The sequence below is a fragment of the Euprymna scolopes genome, chromosome 12 (assembly GCF_053919585.1).
Source record: "Euprymna scolopes isolate OS-2025 chromosome 12, ASM5391958v1, whole genome shotgun sequence".
In the NCBI taxonomy this organism is placed as follows: domain Eukaryota; kingdom Metazoa; phylum Mollusca; class Cephalopoda; order Sepiida; family Sepiolidae; genus Euprymna; species Euprymna scolopes.
In genome coordinates this window covers 74,210,577-74,235,524 of record NC_136493.1, presented here as the reverse complement: position 1 = coordinate 74,235,524, position 24,948 = coordinate 74,210,577, and the positions used below count along the sequence as shown (strand labels likewise).

At 44.7% G+C, this 24,948-nt stretch overlaps 1 protein-coding gene across 2 annotated transcripts in view; it reads right to left on the bottom strand.

Annotated features, from left to right (window-relative positions):
- The window catches only part of LOC145291334 (heat shock protein 68-like), a 41,516-nt gene that overhangs the window by 12,330 nt on the left and 4,238 nt on the right, over nt 1–24,948 (bottom strand). The window contains exon 1 of one of the 2 annotated variants that reach the window (XM_080137089.1): nt 16,105–17,847. The exons of the other annotated variant lie outside the window; for it this stretch is intronic. Coding sequence (XP_079993215.1) covers nt 16,105–17,421 — 1,317 coding nt within the window. The 5' untranslated portion in view covers nt 17,422–17,847. Of the gene's footprint in view, nt 1–16,104; nt 17,848–24,948 lie in introns of those variants that run through there. 2 annotated transcript variants of the gene reach the window in all.

The window sequence follows — 24,948 nt, the reverse complement described above, 5'->3', positions numbered from 1 at the left end:
GATGTCCCTTCGTGGACCAACTTGAGGCGCGTGATCCAAATGGTCATGCGTGCTACTGCTAGGATCACCAGGAAAACCAAACTTTCCTCCCTGGGAAACGGCGGCTCCATGTTGTACACAAAAGTTCCTACGTCGAGATCGAGCAGACACTCGGCATCGATGCGAGCTGTTACCCCCTCGACGTACTTTAATAGGGGCTGTATCTGGCTGCAACTAAAAAACGCGTGCTCGATTGTTTCGGGCTCGCGTTCGTCACAGCACGGACAGAAGCGGCTGGTATGTTCTTTATACCGGAAAAGTACGTCGAAGAGGGGCAGCGCATTTCGGACCAGTCGCCAAGTCAGGGAGAATTCCGAGTTATTCAGAATCTCCCGTCCCGGCGCCCAACACCATTGAGAACGGACAACCTCCATCGACCATCCCATCCGCCTACAAAGTGGATCCTTCGCGGTCCCCTCCACTAAATCCCGATACAGTTTCTTCCTTGGCTGATCGAGGACATTGGTCCCCGGCAAAGCTCTAAGAGCGGTTCGGCATTCGGAGAAGAACTTGGACTCCCCCTTCGGTCTACGACGACCTTCTACCGAAGGGTTGGGTTTGAGATTGGGAAACGAGTTCTCAACCACAGGGACCCAAGGAGCGTCTCCTTCAAGCGAACGACCCAGGAAAGCCAATCTCTCGGCGTTTCTATGACACAAGAGACTGGGCTGACCCAGGCCTCCCTCGCTCGGATTTTGAACACAGACCTCTCTGCAGACATAATGCTTACCCCCGTTCCACAAAAGTGAATCGAGGCGCCCTTGTAAGCGGGTTAGTCGTTCTGCAGGGAGAGGAAGTACAGACAAACGGTAAAGGATGAGCGGAAAGGCGTATGTAGCACACGCCTCCGCCCGACCCTTCAAGGACAATTTCCTTCCAATCCAAGTCTTTACTGACGATTTGACCTTAGACTGTACTTCCGACCAATTCTTTTCCAGCTGAAGTCCCGGTCCAAACCAGACACCGAGAATGCGGACCGGTCCATCGGTCCAGCTGAAAATACCTGGAAGCGAGTTTACCCCGGTCCAGGCCCCCAACCGCAGGCCAACAGACTTGCTACGGTTGAAGATGGCCCCTGTTACTTCTTCGTATCGAGCGAGCGCCTCGACCACCGCTTGAACGTCTGTGAGGCAAGACACGAACACGGTGACGTCATCGGTGAACGCGGAAACCCTGGCTCGTGTGCCTCCAGGGAGAGCTATTCCGCGCAGGACTGGTGTAGCCGCCTCGTCCCTTAACTTGCGAAGGAGGGGTTCCAACGCCAGGACATACAACAGAGGCGACAGCGGACAACCCTGTCGCACCGACCGAGAGACAGCGAATGACTCCGACAGCTTACCGTTGATCTGCACCGCTACCGTCGGCCTGTCATACAGAACAAAGATCCACTTGCGGAAGTCTGGATTAAATCCGGCGGCCTCTAGCACAGATCCTAGGAACCGATGGTCGACCCTTGGACTGATCCAAACTGATCAGCGCGGCTTTGGCATCGTCTTCTGTCCCCTCTATGATCGAGCGTATCAAGTGCAAATTGTCTTGAATCGATCTCCCCTTCACAGCATAAGTCTGGTCCGGTTCGATCAAGTCAGTGATGACAACCTGCAAGCGATTCGCAAGAATCTTTGCCAAAATCTTTAACTCTGTGCTTAGCAGAGTCAAGGGCCTAAAATCATCAAAGTTTTCCCTCCCACCATGCCGTTGACCTTTCCTCAGCAATGTGATCACACCCTTGGTCACCTGTCCAGGGATGGAACCCTGGGCAAACCAATGGTTGAACATATCCTTCAGAATAGGGACCAACATGGGCGACAGTCTCAAGTAAAACTCGTAGGGTAAACCATCAAGCCCCGGGGATTTGTTATAGCCGAGCTGCTTCAACGCAGTAATGACCTCATGTTCAGTAATAAGACCATCACAGCTAGCCGCCCGAGCCGCCGTGAGGCGGCGCGAGTCAGCCAAATAGCTGCCAAACTCATCAACCCTGAGTCCGGGTAGTTGGGTGAAGCGCACCGATAGATGCTCCCGAAACCCCTCGCAGATCTCCCGAGTCGATACTAAGGGGTGTCCTTCCAGGTTATGTACTTTACGAATGTACCCATCCGAACCGCGCCTTAAAGCAGCCTTACGCTCAACAGCGTCAACATTCACAGCCTCGTTAGAAACTTTCTTTAACCTAGCCCTAACTACTTGACCTTCATACCGCTCGCTAGCCAAGCGGTTGAGATCTTGTTTAGCTAGTGCTAACTCTAGGGGGTCCCCCCCCTCCACCGCCTTGGTCAGCTTATCCTCTAAACGCTTCTTTGCCTTAGCCTTATCTATCGCGAGGCGTTGGCTATACTGGACAGAGAAGCGCCTAATTTTGGCCTTGAGACTAACCCACCACTTACTCCCTGTAACCGCCCCCACTAAAGCCCGCTGAATTAGCTCAGTGACCTTCAACCGGTAGTCCTCCAGCTCCAACAAGGTGCTGTTGAACTTCCAGTATCCGGCCAGTTTAGGCCTAGCACTTAAGCTCAAACGAGCCATAACAAGTTTATGGTCCGAGTGTCCTAGCAAGTGGAACGTGGGACAAGATAGGAAGTCTACATCGCCTCTTCTAACTAACATCCGATCCAAGTAAGTGCTTGGATGGGAAGGCACTACAGGATGCCACGGTCACATCTCCCGCCCCGGATGATCCAGACGAAATCTGTCGACGAGATCGCACGAGGCCATCAGGTCAGACAGACTGCTGTCACACCACGCCGACCCGCTAGTCCCCCCGACCTTATCTATTTTGGGATCAAGGATTGCATTCCAATCCCCCATTAAAACTAACCGTTCCGGATCCACTAAGAAGCCCTCCAACCGTCGAAAAAAGGTTGCCCTCTCTACAGCAGCATTGGGAGCATAAACAGCAACAATCCGAAAAACACTACAATTAACAGCAACATCAACAACAAGCGCCCGCCCGTCCTCGCCTGCGTGAACAACATTCACCGACGCTGACAGGGTGCGACTCACTAGCAAGGAGATTCCACGACTATAGGTATTGTCATATGCTGAGTAGACATCGTAATCGTTTACCAGCACCTGACAATCCCCGTCACAAACAATAGATAGATAGCGGCAATATCTACCTTGAGGGACACCAAGTCTCTCACAACGCGCGAGGCCTTGCTTCGACACCTGATGCCCCTCACATTCAATGTAGCCAAGTTCAAAGACATGATCACTTACCTCAAGCACTATCACAGACGGGTCTGAAATCCTTGGCAGTGAGGACATGGCAGGCCTGGCCAAGGCTGCCGGTAAGTAAATCCGATGAAGGTGATCCATCCTTGGCCACGCCCCCCACGTCCAGGGGGAAGGTTAGCTTAAGTGCCCTGTATAGCGATGGGTGTACATACATGGGGATTCTGCCCTCACATTTAAATAAAATGTTGGTCAGCGAAGGATGGTCCCTATCCATCAGCTGCTGGCCTGGGATCGCATTCTTCGCTGCCTTAATCATTGCCCACATTCCTTCAGTCCTAGCGTCCTTGTTGACCCTAACGAAAGTGGTCAACAAGGGAGCGTCCTTGAATTTAGTGGGGTCTGTTACTAGGTCTCCACCGACTTTTTCCAAGTTTTTTAGTTTATTGTACCGGACCTTCTGTTGTCTTTTAAGATCCGGAGCCGGTTGGAGAGGGTCTGTTTCACAAATCCTGCTTCCTGGCAGAAAGGGGAGCTTTTTGGTCCATTCAGTGCGGACTTTGGGAGTGGGGGAGGGGACCTCTTTTGGTTGATGGGGAGGCTCGGCGCTTGGGGAGGGGGTAGCCTGCTCGTTTTCTTCTTTTTGGCTCCTGTCACGGGATGAGGGGCGGGAAGAGTTTCTTGGGGCCTTTATAGGAGAGGGGGAAGGTTGTTCGGGTTGCTGGGGTGTTGGGATCACAGGGGGCTCATCCTGTGTTGTTATTGCGAGGGAGTCCTTCTCAGTCTCAGTGGGGGTAGGGGGGTTTTCGCGTGTCTTGCGGCTTTTCCTCCTCCTGGCCCTCCTGATCTCTGTTGCGCTCAAGGCCATAAAGACTGTTGTTGTCTCTTCCTCTGCCTCTGACACGGCCTCCTCCTCAGATTCTGGTAGTTTCCTCTTGTTTGAGGAGGAGGGTGTCTGTGTGTCCATCTTCTCCGTCTCGCTCTTCGGTTGGTCTTGGTCTTGGGTGACTGTCTGCAAGGATGGCTGTTTGTTGGTCTTGCCTTTCTTTACGACCGTCACCCAGCCTGTCGGTGCCTCTGGAGGATTTGCGGCCGGCGCGGGAGCAGCGGCTTGATTTGTTGTCACACTTGTTCCCGCCGCTTTTGTGGGCTTCTTCCCTCCATTCCTCTTCGGACAGTCCTTCGCCATATGCCCTTGTTGTGTGCACAGCCAGCAATGGGGCCTCCTCCCTTCCACTATAAGGGAGAGTGTCCACTCTCCGAACTTGAGTGTGGCTGGGATGGCGTAGAATCCAGCCTTGTCCAGGACCATCTGTACTTTGTAGTCCCCGGTCATGATGTTTCTTAATCCGCGGACCGGGGTGACTTCCTCTACGTCCCCATACTGGCTTAGGATAGCCCCCAGTTGTTTGGCCTCCATATAGCAGGGGACGTTTAGAGACGAAACATTTGCTCTCCTCTTGTTCATATAGATGGGTTGGAGCTTTATGTTCCTGCTCTGATGGCAGGTCCTGGACAGCCTGACTGCGTCTTCGGAGGTGGGGAGCAGAACATCCCACTGTGCGTAACTCCTTCTACAGATGTAGTTGGCGGGAATGTTCTGTTCCAGCAACACGTTCATCATGGTGTCCTTGTTGACGCCCGTCAGACCCCTTGTCTTGGTGTCTGAAGTTATCAGCGAGAGCACTCTTTTCTCCAGAACTTCCACTTGACCCGGGAGGGGTTGGATGTTGTTCCCCTGGGTATACTCCTTGTAAGTGGAGTCGAAGAGTGCTCTGTATTCTTCGGGCGTCAACTTCCCTTGCTGCTCTTTGGGGCCCCATGCCGGTTCTCCATCCTAGTGGGTGTCAGCTGGACTCGGGTTGGGGGGCGTAGCTGGTGTTGTGGGGCTCTCTCTTGTTATGGGCATTTTTGGTTTCGGAACTGGGCCGTTACCAGGCAAAGTAGGCCATTGTGTCTTTGGCGTTGTTTCGTCCTGGCTTGGTTTGCTCTCCGGGCCGCTCCCCTTTCTTATTTTCTTCCTTTGCTGGGTGGCTGTCCCCTTGGGGGATGGAGGTGTCTCCCCTTCTGGTGCCGTGTTCCCAGCTGGAGCCTTGGTGGGTACTGTCAAGGGTGTCTCTCCTTCCAGCTTGCTTTTGTTACCACTGGCCGGAGAGTCACCCCTTTTCCGTATTTGGTCCTCTTGGGGAGTGTTGGGGGGCCAATCACTGTCTTCCTCGCCGAATAGTGAGCAGATGGAGGCTATTACATCTTCATCCAGCGCCTCGGTTTGGTCCGCGGTGTTGTTTTCCTCCTTTTCTGTTGGGGAGTCACCCTTTGGGGGAGCAGGGGATGGGTTCCTCGGTCTTCCTCCCTTGGTTCTGCCGTCCTGGGGTGCAGCTGGTTGGCTGGGTTCTGCACTTTCCCCAGCTAGTGACTTAACGGCAGCTTTTTCTGCTGGGTTGCCCTCGTGGGGAGCGGTTGCAGGTGCTTTTCGGGGGGTCGCCGCGGGCTGCGGCCCTACCCTCCCGCTTTCTTCCAAGGTCGCTGCGCGCCGGGGCCCTACCTTGTTTCCTGGTGCCGTCTCGCCGGGAGATGCATCAGCTCCCTCACATAGGGAGTCGTTAGCAGATGAGATGCTGCGCATTTGGGGTGACGTACCCCTCCTGCCTGGCATCGTGGCGGTTGCACTGGCCGCTGACGCGGACCAAAGTGTAGTGGGGGAAAAGAAAACCCAGGGGAACGGAGGGGGAGGAGGGGGAGGAGCGGACTTTGAAGAAATTAGAGTTTTTGACTTCTCCTCACGGGGATGTCGGGTTAGCAGCTCAGATCCCCCCGCGAGGGGGGAGAGCAGAGAAGAAAGGCGCAGTGGGTGCTAGCGGGTCAGAGTGCCGCGTCGCAATTAAGAGAGAGAGGGGATAGGCATCCCTGCCCACAGAGGGGAGCAGAAACGAAGCACCCGCCCTACCCCACGTCACCCTACCCACTAACTTACCCCAACGGAAGCGAGAAAGAGAACCCTGTCTGCTCGATCCACTGGGAGAGCAGCGAAGATAGACAAAGTTTGGGCCTGGCAGGTCAGAGTGCTGCTCAGGCAATTAAGTGTGGAGAAATTAGACCATCCCCTGTCTCTAGAGGGAAGAGACCGGAACGAAGAAAAAACGCATGCAAAAAACAACAAAAGCAGGTCTCAACTACCAGCTAGTGGTGTTGGTCCCGAGATTCCAGTCTCCCAAAAAAGGGGATCGGTTTCCGGGTCCAAGCTCCCACAAATGTGGAGTCGGTCCTTTGGGTCCTGACTCCCCAAAGGAGGGGGTCGGTCCTTGCTAACGAAGGTTAGTATGAAAACACCTTAACCTAGCCCGAAAGCCCAGTGGCGGAAAGTTTCGTAACTGAGAGAACAGATACTACACTTTGAGATATTAAATCTTTTATTCATGTTAAAAAAATACAGAAAAAAAATCAACGATGAACAAAAAACTTAGGCACATGGCCAACTCAAAAGGGGGGATTTGGGGGGTCGTTGGTCATCCTTGTCACTCCAGAACTAAACAAAGTTAAAAGTTTCTCAAAGCTAGTATCTTCTTTCACCATAATACCGCATTCACCCTTTCATATTGGGGGACGTCCTAGTAACTCCCAATTTTTAAAACATTTTTTATTGACGTGTAAAAACAAAAAAGATAACAATAAAATGGTAACAATAATTCATTTGTGTCGAGGGAGGGGGAAGAAAAAACAAAAGGTGATTAGTAGGACCCTCCCAACCCCGTCTAGTTGATAGACTGCCCGTTCCACTAGGTTTGTAAAAGGAACCTCGCTTCTGCGGGTCAGTCTCTAGGTGGGGATGCCCTCTAGATGGGGGTGAATGGAGAAAAGAAAATTTTGTGGGTAAGGGATGGAGGTTAGTTTGTATTTCTTTTTCTCCAAGATGGGTAAAATTTAGAGGAAGGGGTGAAAACAAAAATTGCAGGTAAGAGGGGATGGGGATCTTGGAGGCTTCCTAATCGGGGAGGGATGGAACACACACTCAGCTAGCTGAGAGACTACTTGTTTAATTTAACTTTACAGAACTGCGCGTTCCACACCTAGGCGGGGAACACGTATTCAAATTTGGCTCCTCTTCGTACACACAGACTTGCCACATGTATCCATCTTCTGTCAAATGCCGCGCGATGCAGCCTTCTTCTATCACATCTGATCTTCACCCGTAGTTGGTGTTTAAAGAACGCGATCAGATCTTGATCAGAAAAAAACAACACCCCCCGGCAACCTTGCAGACGCGACGTCCAAATCACCATTCTCGCCACGGCCAGAATCGTAACGTAGACCATTTGTCTTTCCCGGTCCCACGGCGGCCTCACGTTGTCCACAACATTGGATACAGTAATTGGGCGAGGATGCTCAGGATCGATGCGAGCCGTCACCCCACTGACATACGACCAGTACTGGCGGAGTTCGCGGCAATCGAAGAAAGCGTGATCCGTAGTTTCCACAGCCGTTGTCCCACAACGGGGACAATCAGGCGACTCCAGAAACCCAGAACTGCATTGTATGTTGTTGAGTGGAAGTGCATTTCGGGCCAATCGCCAGGTCAGAGAGAACTCCGAATTGTTCAGATGACTCGAACCTGGCGCCCAGCTCCACGCGGAGCGGATCTCACTCTGCTGCCACCCCAAACGCGCGCATAGCGGGTCGTCAGCGGCCCCCTTCACTAGATCCCTGTGGAGTTCCCTACGGGTAGCAGTCACAAGGTCACTGGACCTTGGTAGTCGTTTTAGCGCGGCTCGGCACTCTTTCATGTAGGCAGATTCTCCCCGCGGCCTGCGACGGCTCTCGATGGAAGGGTCGAGAACGAGGTCGGGGAAGGCGGCAGTAACCACGGGGTGCCACGGTTGGTCCTCCTGCATATAGTGGCTCAGGAAGGCCAGCCTCTCAGCATCTTGATGACACTTCAAGTCCGGCATTCCCAAGCCTCCCTCACACGGACGTTGAATACAGACCTGTCTGCTCACCCAGTGTCTTCCTCTGTCCCAAAGGAGCGAGGACAAGAGTTCGACAAGAGCTTTTAGGTGTTGTGCAGGCAGGGGAAGTACGGCCAGTCGGTAAAGGATGAGAGGAAAGACGTAAGTGGCGCACGCCTCAGCTCTACCCTTTAAGGAAAGTTTCCTAGGAAGCCACGAATTGACTGCAGCCTCCACCTTTGACCGTACCTCCAACCAATTCTTGTCAAGCTGGAGACCCGGTCCGAACCACACGCCGAGGATCCGGACCGGGCCATCTGTCCAGCTGAAGGGCGCAGGGAGGTTTGCGTTGCCACTCCATGCGCCCAACCGCAGTCCTACCGACTTGTTGCGGTTTATCTTGGCCCCTGTAATTCTTTCGTACTGTGTGAGTGCCTCCGACACGACCTCAATGTCTCTGAAGCCCGACACGAAGATCGTGACATCATCGGCGAACACGGATACCTTGGCAGCTGAGCCGCCAGGCAGAGACATTCCGCGCAGGGCCGAATTTGCCTCCCCATGTCTCAGCTTGCGGAGAAGAGGCTCCAAAGCCAGGACATAAAGCAGGGGCGACAGCGGACAACCCTGACGAACCGACCGAGAGATAACAAAGGGTTTCAAGCGCTTTCCGTTGACTTGCACGACAGCCATGGGCTGTCGATACATTATGGAGATCCACTTGCAAAAGTCCGGTTTAAAACCGGCGGCCTCTAAGACAGATGCCAGGAAACGATGGTCGACCCTATCGAAAGCTTTGGACTGATCTAAGTTTATCAGCGCGGCTTCCGTGTCGTCATCTATTCCCCCCTCTAGGATCATGCGGATCAGGTGCAAGTTGTTCTGAATCGATCTCCCCTTCACAGCGTAGTTCTGTTCCGGTTCAACCAACTCGTCGATAACAACCTGCAGCCGATTCGACAGGACCTTGGTCAAAATCTTCAACTCTGTGTTTAGCAGAGTTATGGGCCTGTAGTCGTCTAACTCTTCCCCTCCATGCCCGTCACCTTTCTTCAGCAATGTGATCACTCCCTTGGTCACCTGCCCTGGGATGGATCCCTGAGCAAACCAATGGTTGAACATATCCGTCAGAAGAGGCAGAAACATGGGCGACAGCCTCAAGTACAGTTCGTATGGCAGACCATCAAGTCCTGGCGATCTGTCACAGCTGACCTGCTTCAGCGCAGTAAAGACCTCCTGCTCCGTCACCCGGCCCTCGCAACCAGCCGCTCTAGCCGCCTCGAGGCGGGGAGAGTCGGCCAAATAGTCGCTAAACTCAAGGACCGGAAGATCGGGCTGCTGCGTAAAACGCTCCTCGAAATGTTCTCGAAACCCCTCGCAGATCTCCCGAGTCGATTCCAGGGTGCGTCCATTCGGATGTTTGATTTTTGCAATGTATTTATCCGAGCCACGCCTAGAAACCTCACGGCGCACGTCTGCATCAGAATTGACTGCTTCGTTGCCTATCTTTCTAAGCCTAGCTCTAACTACTTGGCCTTCGTAACGCTCGCTAGTCTCGCGTAGAAGGTCCTGCTTAGCTAGTTCCTGACTAACCCTATCACCCTCCCCCGTAGCCTGGGCTAGTTTCTGCTCTAGCTTCTTCTTCGTCTTGGCCTTATCTAGTGCGAGGCGCTGGGCATACTTGACGGAGAAGCTTCTGATCTTGGCTTTGAGACCTAACCACCACTTACTCCCGGTAACCGCCCCCACTAGTGCCTTTTTAATCAATTCTCTTAACTGATCTTGGAAGTCTTGTATCTCCAGAAGGGAGGTGTTTAACTTCCAGTACCCCGCTAACTTAGGCCTATTTCCTAGCTTCAGCCAGGCCATAACTAATTTATGGTCCGTCTGGCTTAGCCAAGTGAACGTGGGACAAGATAAGAAGTCTACTTCGCCTCTCCTAACTAACATCCTGTCCAAATAAGTATTTGGATAGGAGGAAACACTATTGGTCCACGTCCACATCTCCCGCCCTGGATGCTCGAACCGAAACCTGTCGACCAGACCGCATCTAGCCATCAGATCAGCCAGGCTGGACTCGCACCTCTCCGATCCTCTAGCTCCGCCTCCTACCTTATCTATGTCGGGGTCTAAGATGGAATTCCAATCCCCCATTAGCACTACCCGCTTCCGACAATCTACAAACGCGTAAAGCTGACTGAAGAATGAGACCCTCTCACGAGCGGTGCTGGGCGCATGAACCGCAATCACCCGAAACACAGAATCTTTTACGGCAACATCGGCCACAACCAGCCTACCCACCGCATCTCTATGGACAACGTCGACCGTCGCCGACAGGGTACGTTTAACCAACACGGAAACTCCCTTCCCCCGCGGGCTGCCATATGCTGAGAAAACCTCAAAGTCTCGGGCCAGCACCTGACAGTCCACAGAGGAAACGAAATGCGTCTCCTGAATCGCAGCAACATCCACTCCCAGGGACAAGAGGTCGTGCCGGAGGCGAGCCGCCCGGCCCGATGATCTCAAGCCCCTCGCATTCAGACTAGCCAAATTCAAAGCTATGGTACCTACCTTAAGGTGTGTTACACTCAGCTCCGAAGTCAGCCGGGGAAAGGACACCAACGTTGTGTGCAATGCTCAAGGTGGTCAGGTTTTTCATGTCCTGACCTTCTCTCACAATGCCGCCGACATCCAAAGGGTAAGTCAATTTAAGGGCCCTATAGAGTGACGGATGGACCAACACTGGGACCCTTCCCTTGCATTGTTTTGCGAGTTCCTCAAGGGAAGGGTCATTTTTCCTAATCAGTTCAATTCCCGGACCAGCCCCTTCAGCGGCTTCCAGCATTGTCCACACGTTGGTTTTGCAGGCCTCAGGAAGCCTGACGAAAGTTGTTAGCCGTGGGGCGTCCGGGAAATTAGAGAGGACATTAACGTCTTTTCCCCCTATCTGTTGGAAGTCCAGCAGAGGTTTTAAATTTTTTCTCTGCCGGTGTGGTAAGCCCATTGCCACAGACAGGGGGTCTACAAAACAAAGTTCCTCTCTCGTTTCGAGGGCGAGAGTCCCTGTTGGAGTGAGTCCGTAAGTGGGAGAATGTGAAGGGTCTCTCCCCCTCCCGGGTTCATTCTTTTCTTTCTGGGATGGCGGCTCAATTTGCATTGGTGTGGGGACGAGTGTCTGTGTGGTGTCTGGTGTTGGTGTTGGTGCGGTGTCTGGTGTTGGTGTGGTGTCTGGTGTTGGTGTTGGTGCGGTGTCTGGTGTTGGTGTTGGTGCAGTTTCTGGTGTTGGTGCAGTGTCTGGTGTTGGTGCGGTGTCTGATGTTGGTGTTGGTGTTAGTGCGGTGTCTAGTGTTGGTGCAGTATGTGGTATGGGGGTGGAAGTGGGTTGTGTTGTATTAGAGGTGGTGTATGCTCACAGGGAGTGGGGGCTGCCTTTTCTTCCCCTTTCCTTTTCTTTTTTATTCTTTTGAATGAACCGGGGAGTGGTGAGGTTGAGTTCCTCTCCCTCTCACTAGCAGATTCATCCTCAGAGGAGCAGTGTTTTCTTCGCTTGATCCCCGTCTCAATTGGTGTGGGGACCGTTGGTTGTTGCTGCTCCTCTAATTGTTGTTTCTCCGGTTGGTGCTGTTGCTTTTCTGGTTGCTGCAGCCGTTTTTGTTGCTGCTGCTGCTGTTCTGGCTGTTGCTGCTGCTGCTGTTTTTGTTGTTGCCGCTGTTTTCGTGGCATTGGTTGTGGCATTGGCCGCGGCAGCTGATGTTGTTGCTGCGGCTGGTTCAACGGCTGGTTTGGCTGCTGCTGCTGTGTCTGCTGCCATGGCTGTTGCTGCAGCTGTTGTGGAGGCTGCTGTTGTTGTTGCTGCCTCAGTTGTTGGGTTGGTTGTGGGACGGTGGCAGATGGGATTGTGGGCTTCCGTTTCCGCCTCATTACCGTGGTCCATTCCTCCCCTTTGGCTTCCTGCACAGTTTTGGGTTTCCTCGGTGCTGGGGTTGGTGCTCCGGTTGCAGGAGTTGTGACAGCCTGTTTGGACACTGGTGCTGTCTCAGAGGTTGGGACCGCCTTTAGTGTCACTTGAGTAGGAGTTGACCTTTGAGGGCAGCTCTTGGCCATGTGACCCTGTTTTTGGCAGAACCAGCAGTGCGGATGACGCCCCTCCACTACTACTGTCATAGTTGCCTCCTTAAATGTCAGCTGTGCTGGTATCGCCTGGAAGCCTTCTTTCTTTAGCCTCATGGCCACAGTGTAGCTGCCCAAGTGCATGCCGGTTTTCGACCGCACTGGGGTTATTTTTTCCACCTCGCCGAACTGTGTGAAGAAGGATCCCAGGATTTCTGCTGATATTTGCATAGGTACATTGAATACCTGCACCCGGGTCCTTGTCCTGCCCTGGTATTCGGGCTTTAGTTTTATTCTCCCATACTTAATTTCCTGTAGGGAGAGTCTCTCCGCATCTTCCTTGGTGGGTAGGAGGATGTCCCACATGGCGTAGCTCCTCTGGTACAGGTATAATACCGGGATGTTTAGCTTGTGTAGGAGCCCTGCCATGTCTTCCTTTTTCATCCCTAGGAGGCGGTTTTCCGGCATATCCGAGATGATGAGGGAGAGCACTCTGTCTTCGATTGCCTCCCAAGCGCCTGGCACTGGTTTAATTTCTGCCCCCTCTATGTATTGTCTGTACTTGGTCAAGTACAAGTCTCTATACTCTTGAGGGGACAGTTGCTTCTCTACAGTCTTCCCCCATGCCGACCCTCTTGTTGGTGTTGGATCTTTGGTGAGGTTGGACTGTTTTTGCTGTTCCTTGGCGGAAGGGTTGCTATTTTGAGGGGCATTTCCCTTTCCGCTTTCCTTTGGGACCGACTCTCCCTGCTCTATACTTCTTCCAGGAAATACTTCCCTTTTTGGGGAGTCGGCCTCCTGGGGAGCATTGTCCTCTTTATTGTCCTTGGGAGCTTTTGCCCCTTTTGTTTTGGGGGGGGTCTAGGCTGTATGCCCCCTCGTTTTCTTGATTTGCTCCCCTTTTGGGGCAGTAGCCCTCCTGGGGAGCACTGTCTCTCTTATCGTCCTTTGGGGCTACTGCCTCTTGATTTTTGTTGTCAGAGCGGGATGCCCTGTCCAACATTGTTTTTTCTCCCCTTTGTGGGGAGTCGCCCTCTTTGGGAGCACTGTCTCCCTTATCGTCCTTTGGGGCTACTGCCTCTTGATTTTTTTTGTCGGAACGGGATGCCCCGTCCAACATTGTTTTTTCTCCCCTTTGTGGGGAGTCGCCCTCTTGGGGAGCTGCTGGTGAGTTTTCTCCCTTCTGGGGGGCGTCCTTCGGTTTAGTGTCCGGGCGGTATGCCCCGTTGCTTTTTGCTTCCCCTGTTGGGGAGTCGTCCTCTTGGGGAGCAGTTTTTCTTGTGGTAGCCCCCTGGCTGGGGGTATCGCTATTGGTGGTCCCCGGGCTGGGGGTGTCCATTTTTGAAAAAAGCTCTCTCTTCCCTGTATAATTCACCAAAATGAGTGACGTGGAGTCGGCGTCCAAAGTGGGAGCCGACTTTGGCGCCAAAAAGAAGTGGCGCCAAAGGCGGCAAGAGGGGAGATAGAACTGAGAGAGGGAGTGGGAAGTTAGTGGAGGGAAGAGAGAAAGTGTCTCCGACCCTCCCTCGCGGGAAGGTCGTAAATTATCAGCTCGGATCCCCCCGTGAGGGGGGAGAGCAGAGAAAGACAGACCAAGTGGGGGTGCGGACAGAACGCTACCCAACAAGCTCGCCGGGCACGAGAATGTTTGATCTTGACCTGAAGGCCAAGAGTTCTCGCTCCGAAAAGTCGATTTCCATGAGAAAATACTTTTGGACTAATTTGACTCCACACCCCAAATCTCAGTATTAAAAAAAATAAACTTTTATGGATATGCCTTTTGGTCAAGATCAAAATGTAGTATCTGTTCTTCAGATGCTGCACTTCCATTTCTTGTTCTCTTTCAGTGGAGGAGAAATCCTTCACGACTGAGACAATTTTTATTTTTGTACCTTTTCTCTACGTTAAAAAACGACCCTGGTGTCTAACTCTGTCCCGTGGGGAGGCATAGTAAATAGGTATAATCACGCACACACGTACACACACATACACGCACATACACATACACGCACATACACACATACATATACATGCACACATACGCACGTACACATACACACATACGTACACACGCACACATACGCACACACACAAACACGCATACATTTATACACACATACACATAAAAACACACACACACACAAACGTACACACACATGCACACACACGCACAAATACACACTCACACAAACATACACACATACACGGACAAACACATACGCACACAAACGCATGCACGCATATAAATATACACACACATACACACATACACACATCCACACACATACACAAGTAATCGAACACAGACACACTCACACAGACATACACACACATACACACATACACACACGCACACACATACACAGGAATACACATACACAGACACTCACATACACACACGCACACAAATATACGCACATACATCTACGCACATACACTCACATACACACACGCACACACACATACATACACATATACACACGCACATACACAGATAGGCGCACGCAGAAACACACACACAGACACACACATACACACACGCACACACAGACACACACATACATACACACATACACACAGACACGCACACAGACTCACACACGCAGTGACACACACATATCATATTAAACTAAATATCAATTTTAGTATATTATTTTTTTCACAAAACAAATGTCCGATTGTATTCGAATGCAAGTAGCAACGAATATTCCTAACTGCACACTCTTTCGTACGTATATGTGTGCAGTTAAGTGCCTCATGCGCAAATGTGATTGCGCATGTATACGCTTCTGTAATAATAATAATAATAATAATAATAATAATGATAATGATAATAATAATAATAATAATAATAATAATAATAATAATAATAATAATAATAAATTCAATGGAACTGAGACGATATATATAATAACATAATACGAACGTCTTAGGTATGTGTGTATGTATATATATATATATATATATATATATATATATATATATATATATATATATATATATATATATGTACCTGTTTACAATGCCTCCCCACGGGACAGAGTTAGACACCAGGGTCGTTTTTTAACGTGGAGAAAAGATACAAAAATAAAAATTGTCTCAGTCGTGAAGGATTTCTCCTCCACTGAAAGAGAACGAGAAATGGAAGTGCCGCATCTGAAGAACAGATACTATGTAACAAACGTAAATGTTTGTTATTTTTGATTGGTGTTAACCGTAGCATAAAGACACCCGTTAAAGTGATAGAGAGTTTTTCCTCCATTTACACGCAAGTGCATTATATAGTCGTCCCTTTCGACGGGACGTATTTTTATTTATATTTTTCATAATTTAATAATCTTATACTTTATGTGCGTAAACAAGTATTAAAAAAATATATATCGAACAGATCATTATGAATTTTAGAATATATATTCTAAATAACATACAGGGATGCGCCCACCAAATCCTGTAGTCGCTTAAAAAAAAAAAAAACTTTTTTAATTTATAAACAAAATTTATCTATGAAGTATTCTCTCACTTAACTCCTCAATTACAAATGCAACAAAATGCATTGTTTAAATTGACACGAGAAATATAAAGAAAGCGAATAAAGTAAATGTTGTCATTGAACGAATAAACGAAATGCACAAGTGTGTGTGTGTGTGTGTGTGTGTGTGTGTGTGTGTGTGTGTGCGTGCGTGTGTGCGTGCGTGTGTGTGTGTGTGTGTGCGCGCGCGCGTGTGTGTCTGTGTGTGTTAATCATAATGATACCGTTTTTAACAATACTAACAATACTTAGCCACTGAAATGTTCATAAAACGGAAAATAAGTGTTTGAAACATAAATAAGTACTTACCCGAATTACCGCACTGCGTTGATTGTCTGAAAATGTAATGAATTCTTTGGATACTCGAACTGGAATCCTTGTGTTATTGTGGATAAACTTTGTCATTCGATATCCTTCTGTTTCTATTCCCAGACTGGCTGGTATTGTATCTGTAAGTACTATACGTCTGAAGGGTTCTTCAAATTGGCCGTTAACGATCGCAGCTTTAATGGCAGCCCCCTTCGCTGCGATTACGTCAGGGTAAATATCACAATTAATTTTGACACCTTGCATATACTCTTCGAGTAACTTCCTTATTTTCGGGATGCGCGTCGAGCCACCTGCGAGGATCAGCTGGTCGATATCATCCTTCGACATCCCCGCATCGTGGATTGCTCGTTCGACTAGTTTAATCGTTGTTCTGAAGAGATCGATGCACAGATCCTCAAAACGTGCCCGCGTAATCTTCGATGAGAAATCAATGTTTTGGAAAAGAGAATCGATCATGATGGTCGTCTCCGTGTTCGTCGATAAGCTTCGTTTCGCCTCTTCACAAGCGCGTTTTAAACGTCGAACAGACTTCGGGTTGTCTTTTAAGTACTTGCCATGTTTTCGCAAAATCTCCCCGGCGAAATAGTCTACCATCCTATTATCAAAATCCTGTCCGCCCAGATGCATATCACTTGCTGTGGACTTTACTTCAAAATTAAACGTGTCTAGAAGTTTCAGGATGGACACATCAAATGTGCCACCGCCCAAATAAAACACCATTATGTTTTGATCTACGCAGATATTTTCCTTCATGTTAAAAGCCAGAGCAACTGCCGTCGGTTTGTTGATAATTCTAAGAATATTAAGTCCGGCTACAATTGCAGCATTTCGTATTGCCCGTTTCTGAAAATCATTAAAGCATGCAGGTACCGTAATGACAGCATCTTTCACAGTTGTTCCAAGATAGGTTTCAGCCGATTCCTTCAATTTGGTCAATAGTATAATACTGCTTTCTTCTGCGGAGTACGTCTTCACATATCTGTTGAGCTGGTCATTGGCACGTGGTTGGTCGTTTCGATCGGACGGACAATGTTTGATGCCGAATTGAACTGACGAGTCCTCTACCTGGCGTCCAATTATATGGTGCATGTCAAAGATTGTGTTTTGCGGAGAGATCACGTCGAGGTTTTTTGCATTTTCGCCTAGAAAACAGTTTCCTCCAACGAAAACTACACAACTGGGTGTGGTGGGATTTCCCTGATCATTTGAGATGATTTCCACTTGGCCATCATGAAAGAAAGCCGTACAGGACTGGGTAGTCCCTAGATCAATTCCGATTACTAGTTGTTGGTTCATTTTATGACAAAAATTCTACATGTATAAATTAGGTAGGCTGATGTAAATATATATATATATATATATATATATATATATATATAAAGAGAGAAAGAGAGAGAGAGAGAGAGTTAGAAAGAGAGAGGGAGAAAGGTGACAATACGTAGACGATAATTTAAATAGATAGATAAAGAGATAAGTTATGAAACGCTTTAATACATTGATGGATACAGTTATCGAAGCAGTTAGATAGCTATTTAAATAGATAGATAGAAACACTCGATAGAAGTCACGTGTATAGATAGATATGAAACGAGTAACAGAAAGAAAGTTGGACAAAATTGGACCAAAATGCTACAGAAGGAGAAATAAATAACTTTGAACAGATGTTTATACAGTGTTAAGTATATACATATGAAAAAAAAAATCAAATATATCGATACTTAGTCTATATATGTATAAAAATCATAAAACAAATCGTAGTAATAAAATGTTTGCTTATATTCAAGCCTTTTTCTTTTGCAATTTCGTCTGTTCTGTATTTAACATGCTGATTTTGTTTTTGTTAGTTTTTTATCAGCTTTGGTGTCGTTTTTTAAATACATTTTTTATTTTAAGCTATTGATCTTGTCTTTAGTTTTCTGCTATGTTTCCTTTCATACATAGTTACATATCTATCTATCTATCCATCTATCTATCTATCTATCTATCTATCTATCTCTCCCCCTCTCTCTCTCTCTCTCTATTTTTTTTCTTTGTTTCATTTATAATTTCCAAATAGATTCATGTTAAATTCCGTTATTATCGTTTTATGTTTGTCGTTAATAATAATAATAAAAAAAAACTAGCAACATAAAAACCTGAATGTTCTTCGTCTTAATATCTCCCTCCTAGCTGGCACGTTTAATACCGATTGCAATTGGCCACGTCTGGCTCTTAAAATCACCAGTCGCCTAATTCTGGCGCTTACTGGTCTCCGACTCATCGTTTCAACTATGCAACTGTCCCAGTAGCTTGTTGACGACCGCTTTTACCTCGACAAAAATTGGCTAGAAGAGCCAAAATGTCGCCAGAGGATCTATAATCATTAATTGACACAAAGCACGGCGCTAGTTTAACTGACGTAATTGTTTTTGTTGCATCATTTTACTCTTTTGTCTTATTTGTTTGGCTGTGATCGTGTTTTGACCTCAGATTCGTAACCATTATAGACCGCGATAAGCCTGAAACTTTTTTCGGGCGCCAAGCTGGGATCAGAGTGTAGTAGATTTTCTGTCACTGATTGGTGAAGGAAGAAGACGTTTTAGACATTTTATTTTCCAATCCAGACTGTCTCTTTTCGGGAAGCTGGGGTTTTCCCACATTAAAAAAAAATCTCATGTCTAAATTTGCCCCCATAGTAAGACAAGTAAATAGGAAACCTGCAGGTCACTCTGTTAATCGCGCTTAAATGTTATTCTTAATATTAATGAGTCACCACTTACCAGGGCCAAAAACTACTCGATCCGGATTAATGGAATTGTCAGTTGAATGATAAACAGTGCTATGAGAGAGAAAGGACAGAATTTGATTATTTGATAAGACGGTTCGACAAGTGTTTGCTGATATTAGACTTGAAGACAACTTGACTGTAATCAGCTAAGAAGCAAAATATTATTTTCGTGTGTCGTACTTGAACTTAAAAAATGTTCGTTCACATGTCACAATTAAGTATTAAATAATATGTTCTGACGAATCCGTAATTTCTTTGCAGAAAAGCGCAGCCAAAAATTACGACCCCCCCCCAGTGTTTCAGTCAAAAATGTTTTATTACTTACGCAAGAAAACCAAGTCTCCCCAGTAACTTTAAAAAGTAACCGACAGTTTTTGTTTTAATTTTAAGCATATGTAGCAGATAGTAATTAATTAATTGTTAATTGTTAAGTAATTACTTAATGTAATAAGTTATGTTTGATTTATTTTTGGGTGGAGCTAATGAGGCGCCCGAAAATAAAAGTATGATTTCAAAAACAATTGTACACTTTGCACGCATAGGAGTCCGATGTGAATAACTTTACCCATGCCCCAACAACTATTTCTATAAAATTTGGAACATTACTAGCAAACATGAAGAGAGAAGGATCTAATAAGTTATTTTATTTTTAATGTGAGTCAAAACGCCCGATGTCTGAAAATAAACGAACTTACCGATTCAAAGGTTACTGAACAGGTATTTATGAAGACTGAAACATAGTAGACATCAAGAAGAACCTAATGAATTATGTTTGATATATTTTGAGGGAAACAAAATGGTTGAAAGCACTATTTAAAAACGAAGCAAGGAATTTAGAAATATAGTGAAGATATTTCGTTAAGTTTGGAAGACAAATATTAGAAATTAAGTGAAAAGATTTTATTTTTGAGATGATGAATGGGCAGAAGAGCCCATTGTAAATAATAGTCCTTATTTATTCACAAACAACTGAGTAGATTTTATCAAAATTGAAATATATAGAGTAGACCTAAAGAGGAAGTTAATGAGTTTTCTTTGATTTATTTTAAACATAACGAATAACATTCTTTGAAAATAATTTACCAATGCGTAATGCTAACTATTTTTTATATATGTGGAAAGTGTAGCTATTTCTTTTATGTATGTGGAAAGTGTAGTGCTATCTCTGTTGCTTTCATATATATCTGGAAAGTGTAGTGCTATTACTGAAGTTTTCATCTATATCTCGAAAGTGTAGTGCTATATCTATTTTTCATATATATCTGGAAAGTCTATTGCTATCTATATTTTCAACCTATTTCTTGAAAGTATAGTGCTATCACTATGCTTCATATAGATCTGAAATATGTACTGCTATCTCTATTTTTCATATATATATGGAAAGTGCAGTGCTGTTACTATAGTTTACATATGTATCCGGAAAGTGTTGTACTATTACTGTAGTTTCCATATATATCTGTAGTGCTATCTGGAAAATATAGTGTTATCTCTATATTTCATATATATCTTGAAAGTGTAGTGCTATCTTAATGCTGTAGTGGGCAGATGAAAGGTCTGGAGAGTATGGCAGATGAGGCAAAGTTTCGTAGCTCAATTCGTTCAACTTCTGCATGGTCGGTTTAGCAACGTGCAGTCGGGCATTGTCATGGCGGATAATTGTTTTTTTTTTTTTTCTGTTGACTAATGCTGTGTGTTAGTGTCGAAGTTTTTGGTGAATTTCATCAATTTGTTGACAGTATTTCACCGCAATGATTTCGCCTGCATTAAAAAATATGCAATAGATGAGATCGGTCGCAGACCACCATACAGTTAGCATGACCTTCTTGTGGTGTAACTCTGGCTTCTGGGAATGTCGTGGAGCTTCGTTGCGTTTAACCACTAATCTGAGCGTCGACGGTTGTAAAGAAGCCACTTCACAACCTGGTAGAGAAATGGATCTTTCTTGTTTCATAAAAGAAGGGAAGATGACACTTCATAACGGTTTTTGGTTGTCGTTCAATTTGTAGAGTACCCATTTATCAAGTTTTTTTTTGTATTTCCAATCTCTTACAAGTGATTGAAAATCGTCGTATACGTTGCGTCTAATTCAGAAGCATGTTCTCGAACAGTTGTGCGTGGATTGGCTTCGACTAAGGCTCTTAACTGATCGTTGTCATGGCTTAACACCACGCACATCATCTTCAAGATTCGTCACTGCCAGAAAATTTCTTAAACAACCATTGTGCTGTGCTTTCAGTAGTGTTTACTGGGCCAAACGCTTAGTTGATATCGCGAGCTGTTTCAGCAGCTTTTCGGCCTAGCTTGAATTGAAATAAAATTGTGCGAATTTGCTTTTTTCCATTTTTCCATTGCGTTCTGAAAAGAAGACATAATTGTTTACAAACGATTGTGATTTAAATGATTAGATAGATCGATCGTCAGTAATTTTCACTTCTTGATTGCATGGATATAAAACAATAGTGTCTGTTAGTATATCAATTAATTGCTATTATTTATTTTAAAATTTTATAAGTGTATAGCCTCTTTAAAAAATTAAAGGTGAGTCCGTTTTGAGGAATTAAGAAAAAAGCTGTCATATTTAGCGCAAATCTAACATTTCGACTTCGTGATCATTGAATAATCTCTCTGCTGTTTAAATGTAAATGCCCACTGACATGGCATTTACGGGTACTTAATTTACTTCCGATCATATAGGAAAGATGAAAATCATCGAAGTCAAGGGTAACTTTGTCGACTGTTTCTGAATCTCTTGACCAGTAATAATTATAATTTCCTACACTGATGATTGCATAAGCATGTAACATTAGTGTTTAAGCATAAAATAATTGTAAGTATTTTATTTATTTAAAAACATTTTATATATATATATATATATATATATAGTAATTTATAAAATATATATGGCGATTAAGCTACACTGAATATTCTGCGTTATATACGTATAAAAACAACACTAGCAAATAAATACTGGGAACTCAAAGAAAGCGGACATTCGCCGGTAGTCGAATGGAAAATAATGAGACAAGCTACCACGTGCAGACATTTAGACGACCCATGTAAATTATGCCTCCATGAAAAATTTGCTATCCTGTACTTTAAAGAACCTCAAAATCTATTAAACTGTAGACGAGAAATAGCAAACAACTGTGTTCACAAAATAAAACTTACTCTAGGATAGCGATACAAAATAGCTTTAAAATTAACAATAACAATAGAAAACAAACAAATAAATAAATTAAACATGAATATACATAAACGATCACATATATATATATATATATATATATATATATATATATATATATATATATATATATATATATATATGCATGTATGCGTGTACACATAGGTATATTTATATATGTATAAAAAAGGAGGGAAAAGATCTACCTTAAACTACTAACCTAGTTCTAAAACAGATCCTTTGTTCGATAAAATGCATGCCCATTGGCTGATAGGAAGGGGCGCGGTGGATACTAGAAAGCTGATTGGCTAACTAGAAATCCTCAACATATATAAAAACGAGAAGCAACCACAGAATTCGCGCATAAGCCTGACGAATCCTATAGTGGATGAAAGGCAGAATATTCAGTGTAGCTTAATCGCCATATATATTTTATAAATTACTAACTAGCTCTACCTACGTATTGAGCACTTTTGAAGTAAATACTTAAAGTTTACGCATAAATCTATACTTTCGTATATTAAATTTATGTGAGTAAATGAAGTAGTTATATATATATATATATATATATATATATATATATATATATATATATATATATATATAATGAGTTGCTAGTCTATAGCTTAGGTATATTGGGGAAAAGCTAGATTATTTATTAACTAGCTGGCGACTTGGCGTTGCCCGGTCGTACAATACCCTTAAACATGATATTTTAATTTATGCAGATTTCGTATGTATTATTATTATAGAATCAATCCTCTATTATATATTACCAGGAATAATTTGCCCGGTGAAATAATTCGCAAAAACAATTTAAAATAATAATAATAATAATAATAATAATAATAATAATAATAATAATAATAATAATAATAATAATAATAATAATAACGTTCATCAAATTCCGTCTGTGTTTGTTTACAATATCACATCAGCTGATATTTGGGTTTTACGATAAAATGCCATGGGAAAGTAACTTCTAATTAATGTTTAGTTTTAAAATATGCAACAAAAATGATTTGCGGCGATTTTAAATGGTCCTCTTCTTTTATCGTAAATTGAACCCATTAATAAGAAAAAAAATAAGATAAAAGGATGAGATGCAACCGGGCTTGAATAGATGACCATTTAATCTGCTCTCGAATGTTCTACTACCGAGCTATATCTCCAGGCGTCAATAATTCTGTTTTCTTTTAAGAAGAAATGATTTGATAAGATTTTATTATCTCCCTTGCTGATGTAATATAAAATATTCCCCTGTAAAAATTCTTCTTTTTCACCTATAAGAAATACTATTGTTAAGACCAGATGTTTTCGATTGTCGATACTTATCTGATGAATTCCTGTACACAACATATCTAAGAATATCGCTAGCCATATAAATTATCTTTGTGTGAATTTTGCAAAAGGTAGGCTCAACCGTTTCGGAACCTCTGAGGAAGTAACTCTCTCTCTCTCTCTCTCTCTCTCTCTCTCTCACACACACGCACACACACACACGCACACGCACACGCACGCACACAAAGTGACTTTTATATAACAGTAAAGATATATAACGGGTAATTATTTTCTTTTCTGGTAGATTTGTAATTTACATTGTTTAAATGAAAAATTATATTTAGAAATGAATTTCACTTAGATTTTCATGTGAAAAACTTTTTCACATTTGTATCATTTCTTGTCATCTTTTTCTGTTTTTTGAATTTCAACTTCTGCCAGATGTGTTTTAAATTATAACGAAACCATCCTGTCGCTACATACTAATACTTTTCTCGTTGATAATGTTTAATCATATCTATTCCTGTTAAATCGAATACCTCTGCACCATCCTCATACCATAGATGGGTGTGCGTATATGTTGTGGCTACATTCTATGTTGTATATTTACTTCTTAATTTTATTGCACCATTTTTAAGGGGGTTGTCTCTAGAATAGCTTTCGTGGACTACGATCACGCCCCCTTTTCAATATGCAACGTAATATTGCATCCTTTTTTAGATAACGACGTTTCTATTACTTATTATTAGTTGTAGTAAGAGGAGGAGAAGGTAGCGGAGGGGGAGGAGGAGTTCTTGTTGTTTATGATCATAAAAATGTCGACTTGTAAACCATAATCATAAAAAAAGAATATTATGCTTCGATACTTCGCATACATCATGAACTCTTTACTTTAAACATCAGACCTTAATTCAAAATGCCTGCTCGATCTCACCGCATTTACATAGATCATTTAATGTTTACATATACTAAAAATACCATTTATTCGTTCTAAACCGTCCAAGCTTTCTTCCTTTACTCATTTGAATTATTAAAAAATATTGTTGGATCGATCGTCAAAACTTAGATTAAAATATGAACTAATCTCTGGCGTATGTCCATGAAATAGTAACGTTATAACTGAAAATTGAACCCCGACGATAAAAGTTACGAAAAGATTCCCTTTCGTGTTTATTTACAGATATACTTTTCTTTTTCCTAAAAGTTAATAAAAATAAAATTATGCTTGTAGAATTTACAGGGGGGGGGGGCATCACATAAACTTCCGCCGAATTACTTTTTGAAAGAGTTTTCATGTTTTTCTTATGAGGGGAGGAGGTTCATTATTTACATCGTGTTTTCTTATTTTCGTTATTGAAAACAACCCATTCAGCGAGACTATCGTTCCTTTCGCCAACCACGCATGCGCATATAGCCATCTTCCTTGAATTGTTTAGAATAGCATAAAACAACCTATACAGCCAGTGTACCCAATGATACAGGGCTTAACAGAGTTGAGAGGGAAAAGATAACAAAGTATCAAGGACTTATGTATGATATAAAACGAAATTGGAAATTAAAAGACGTTTCAATTATACCAGTCATCATAGGA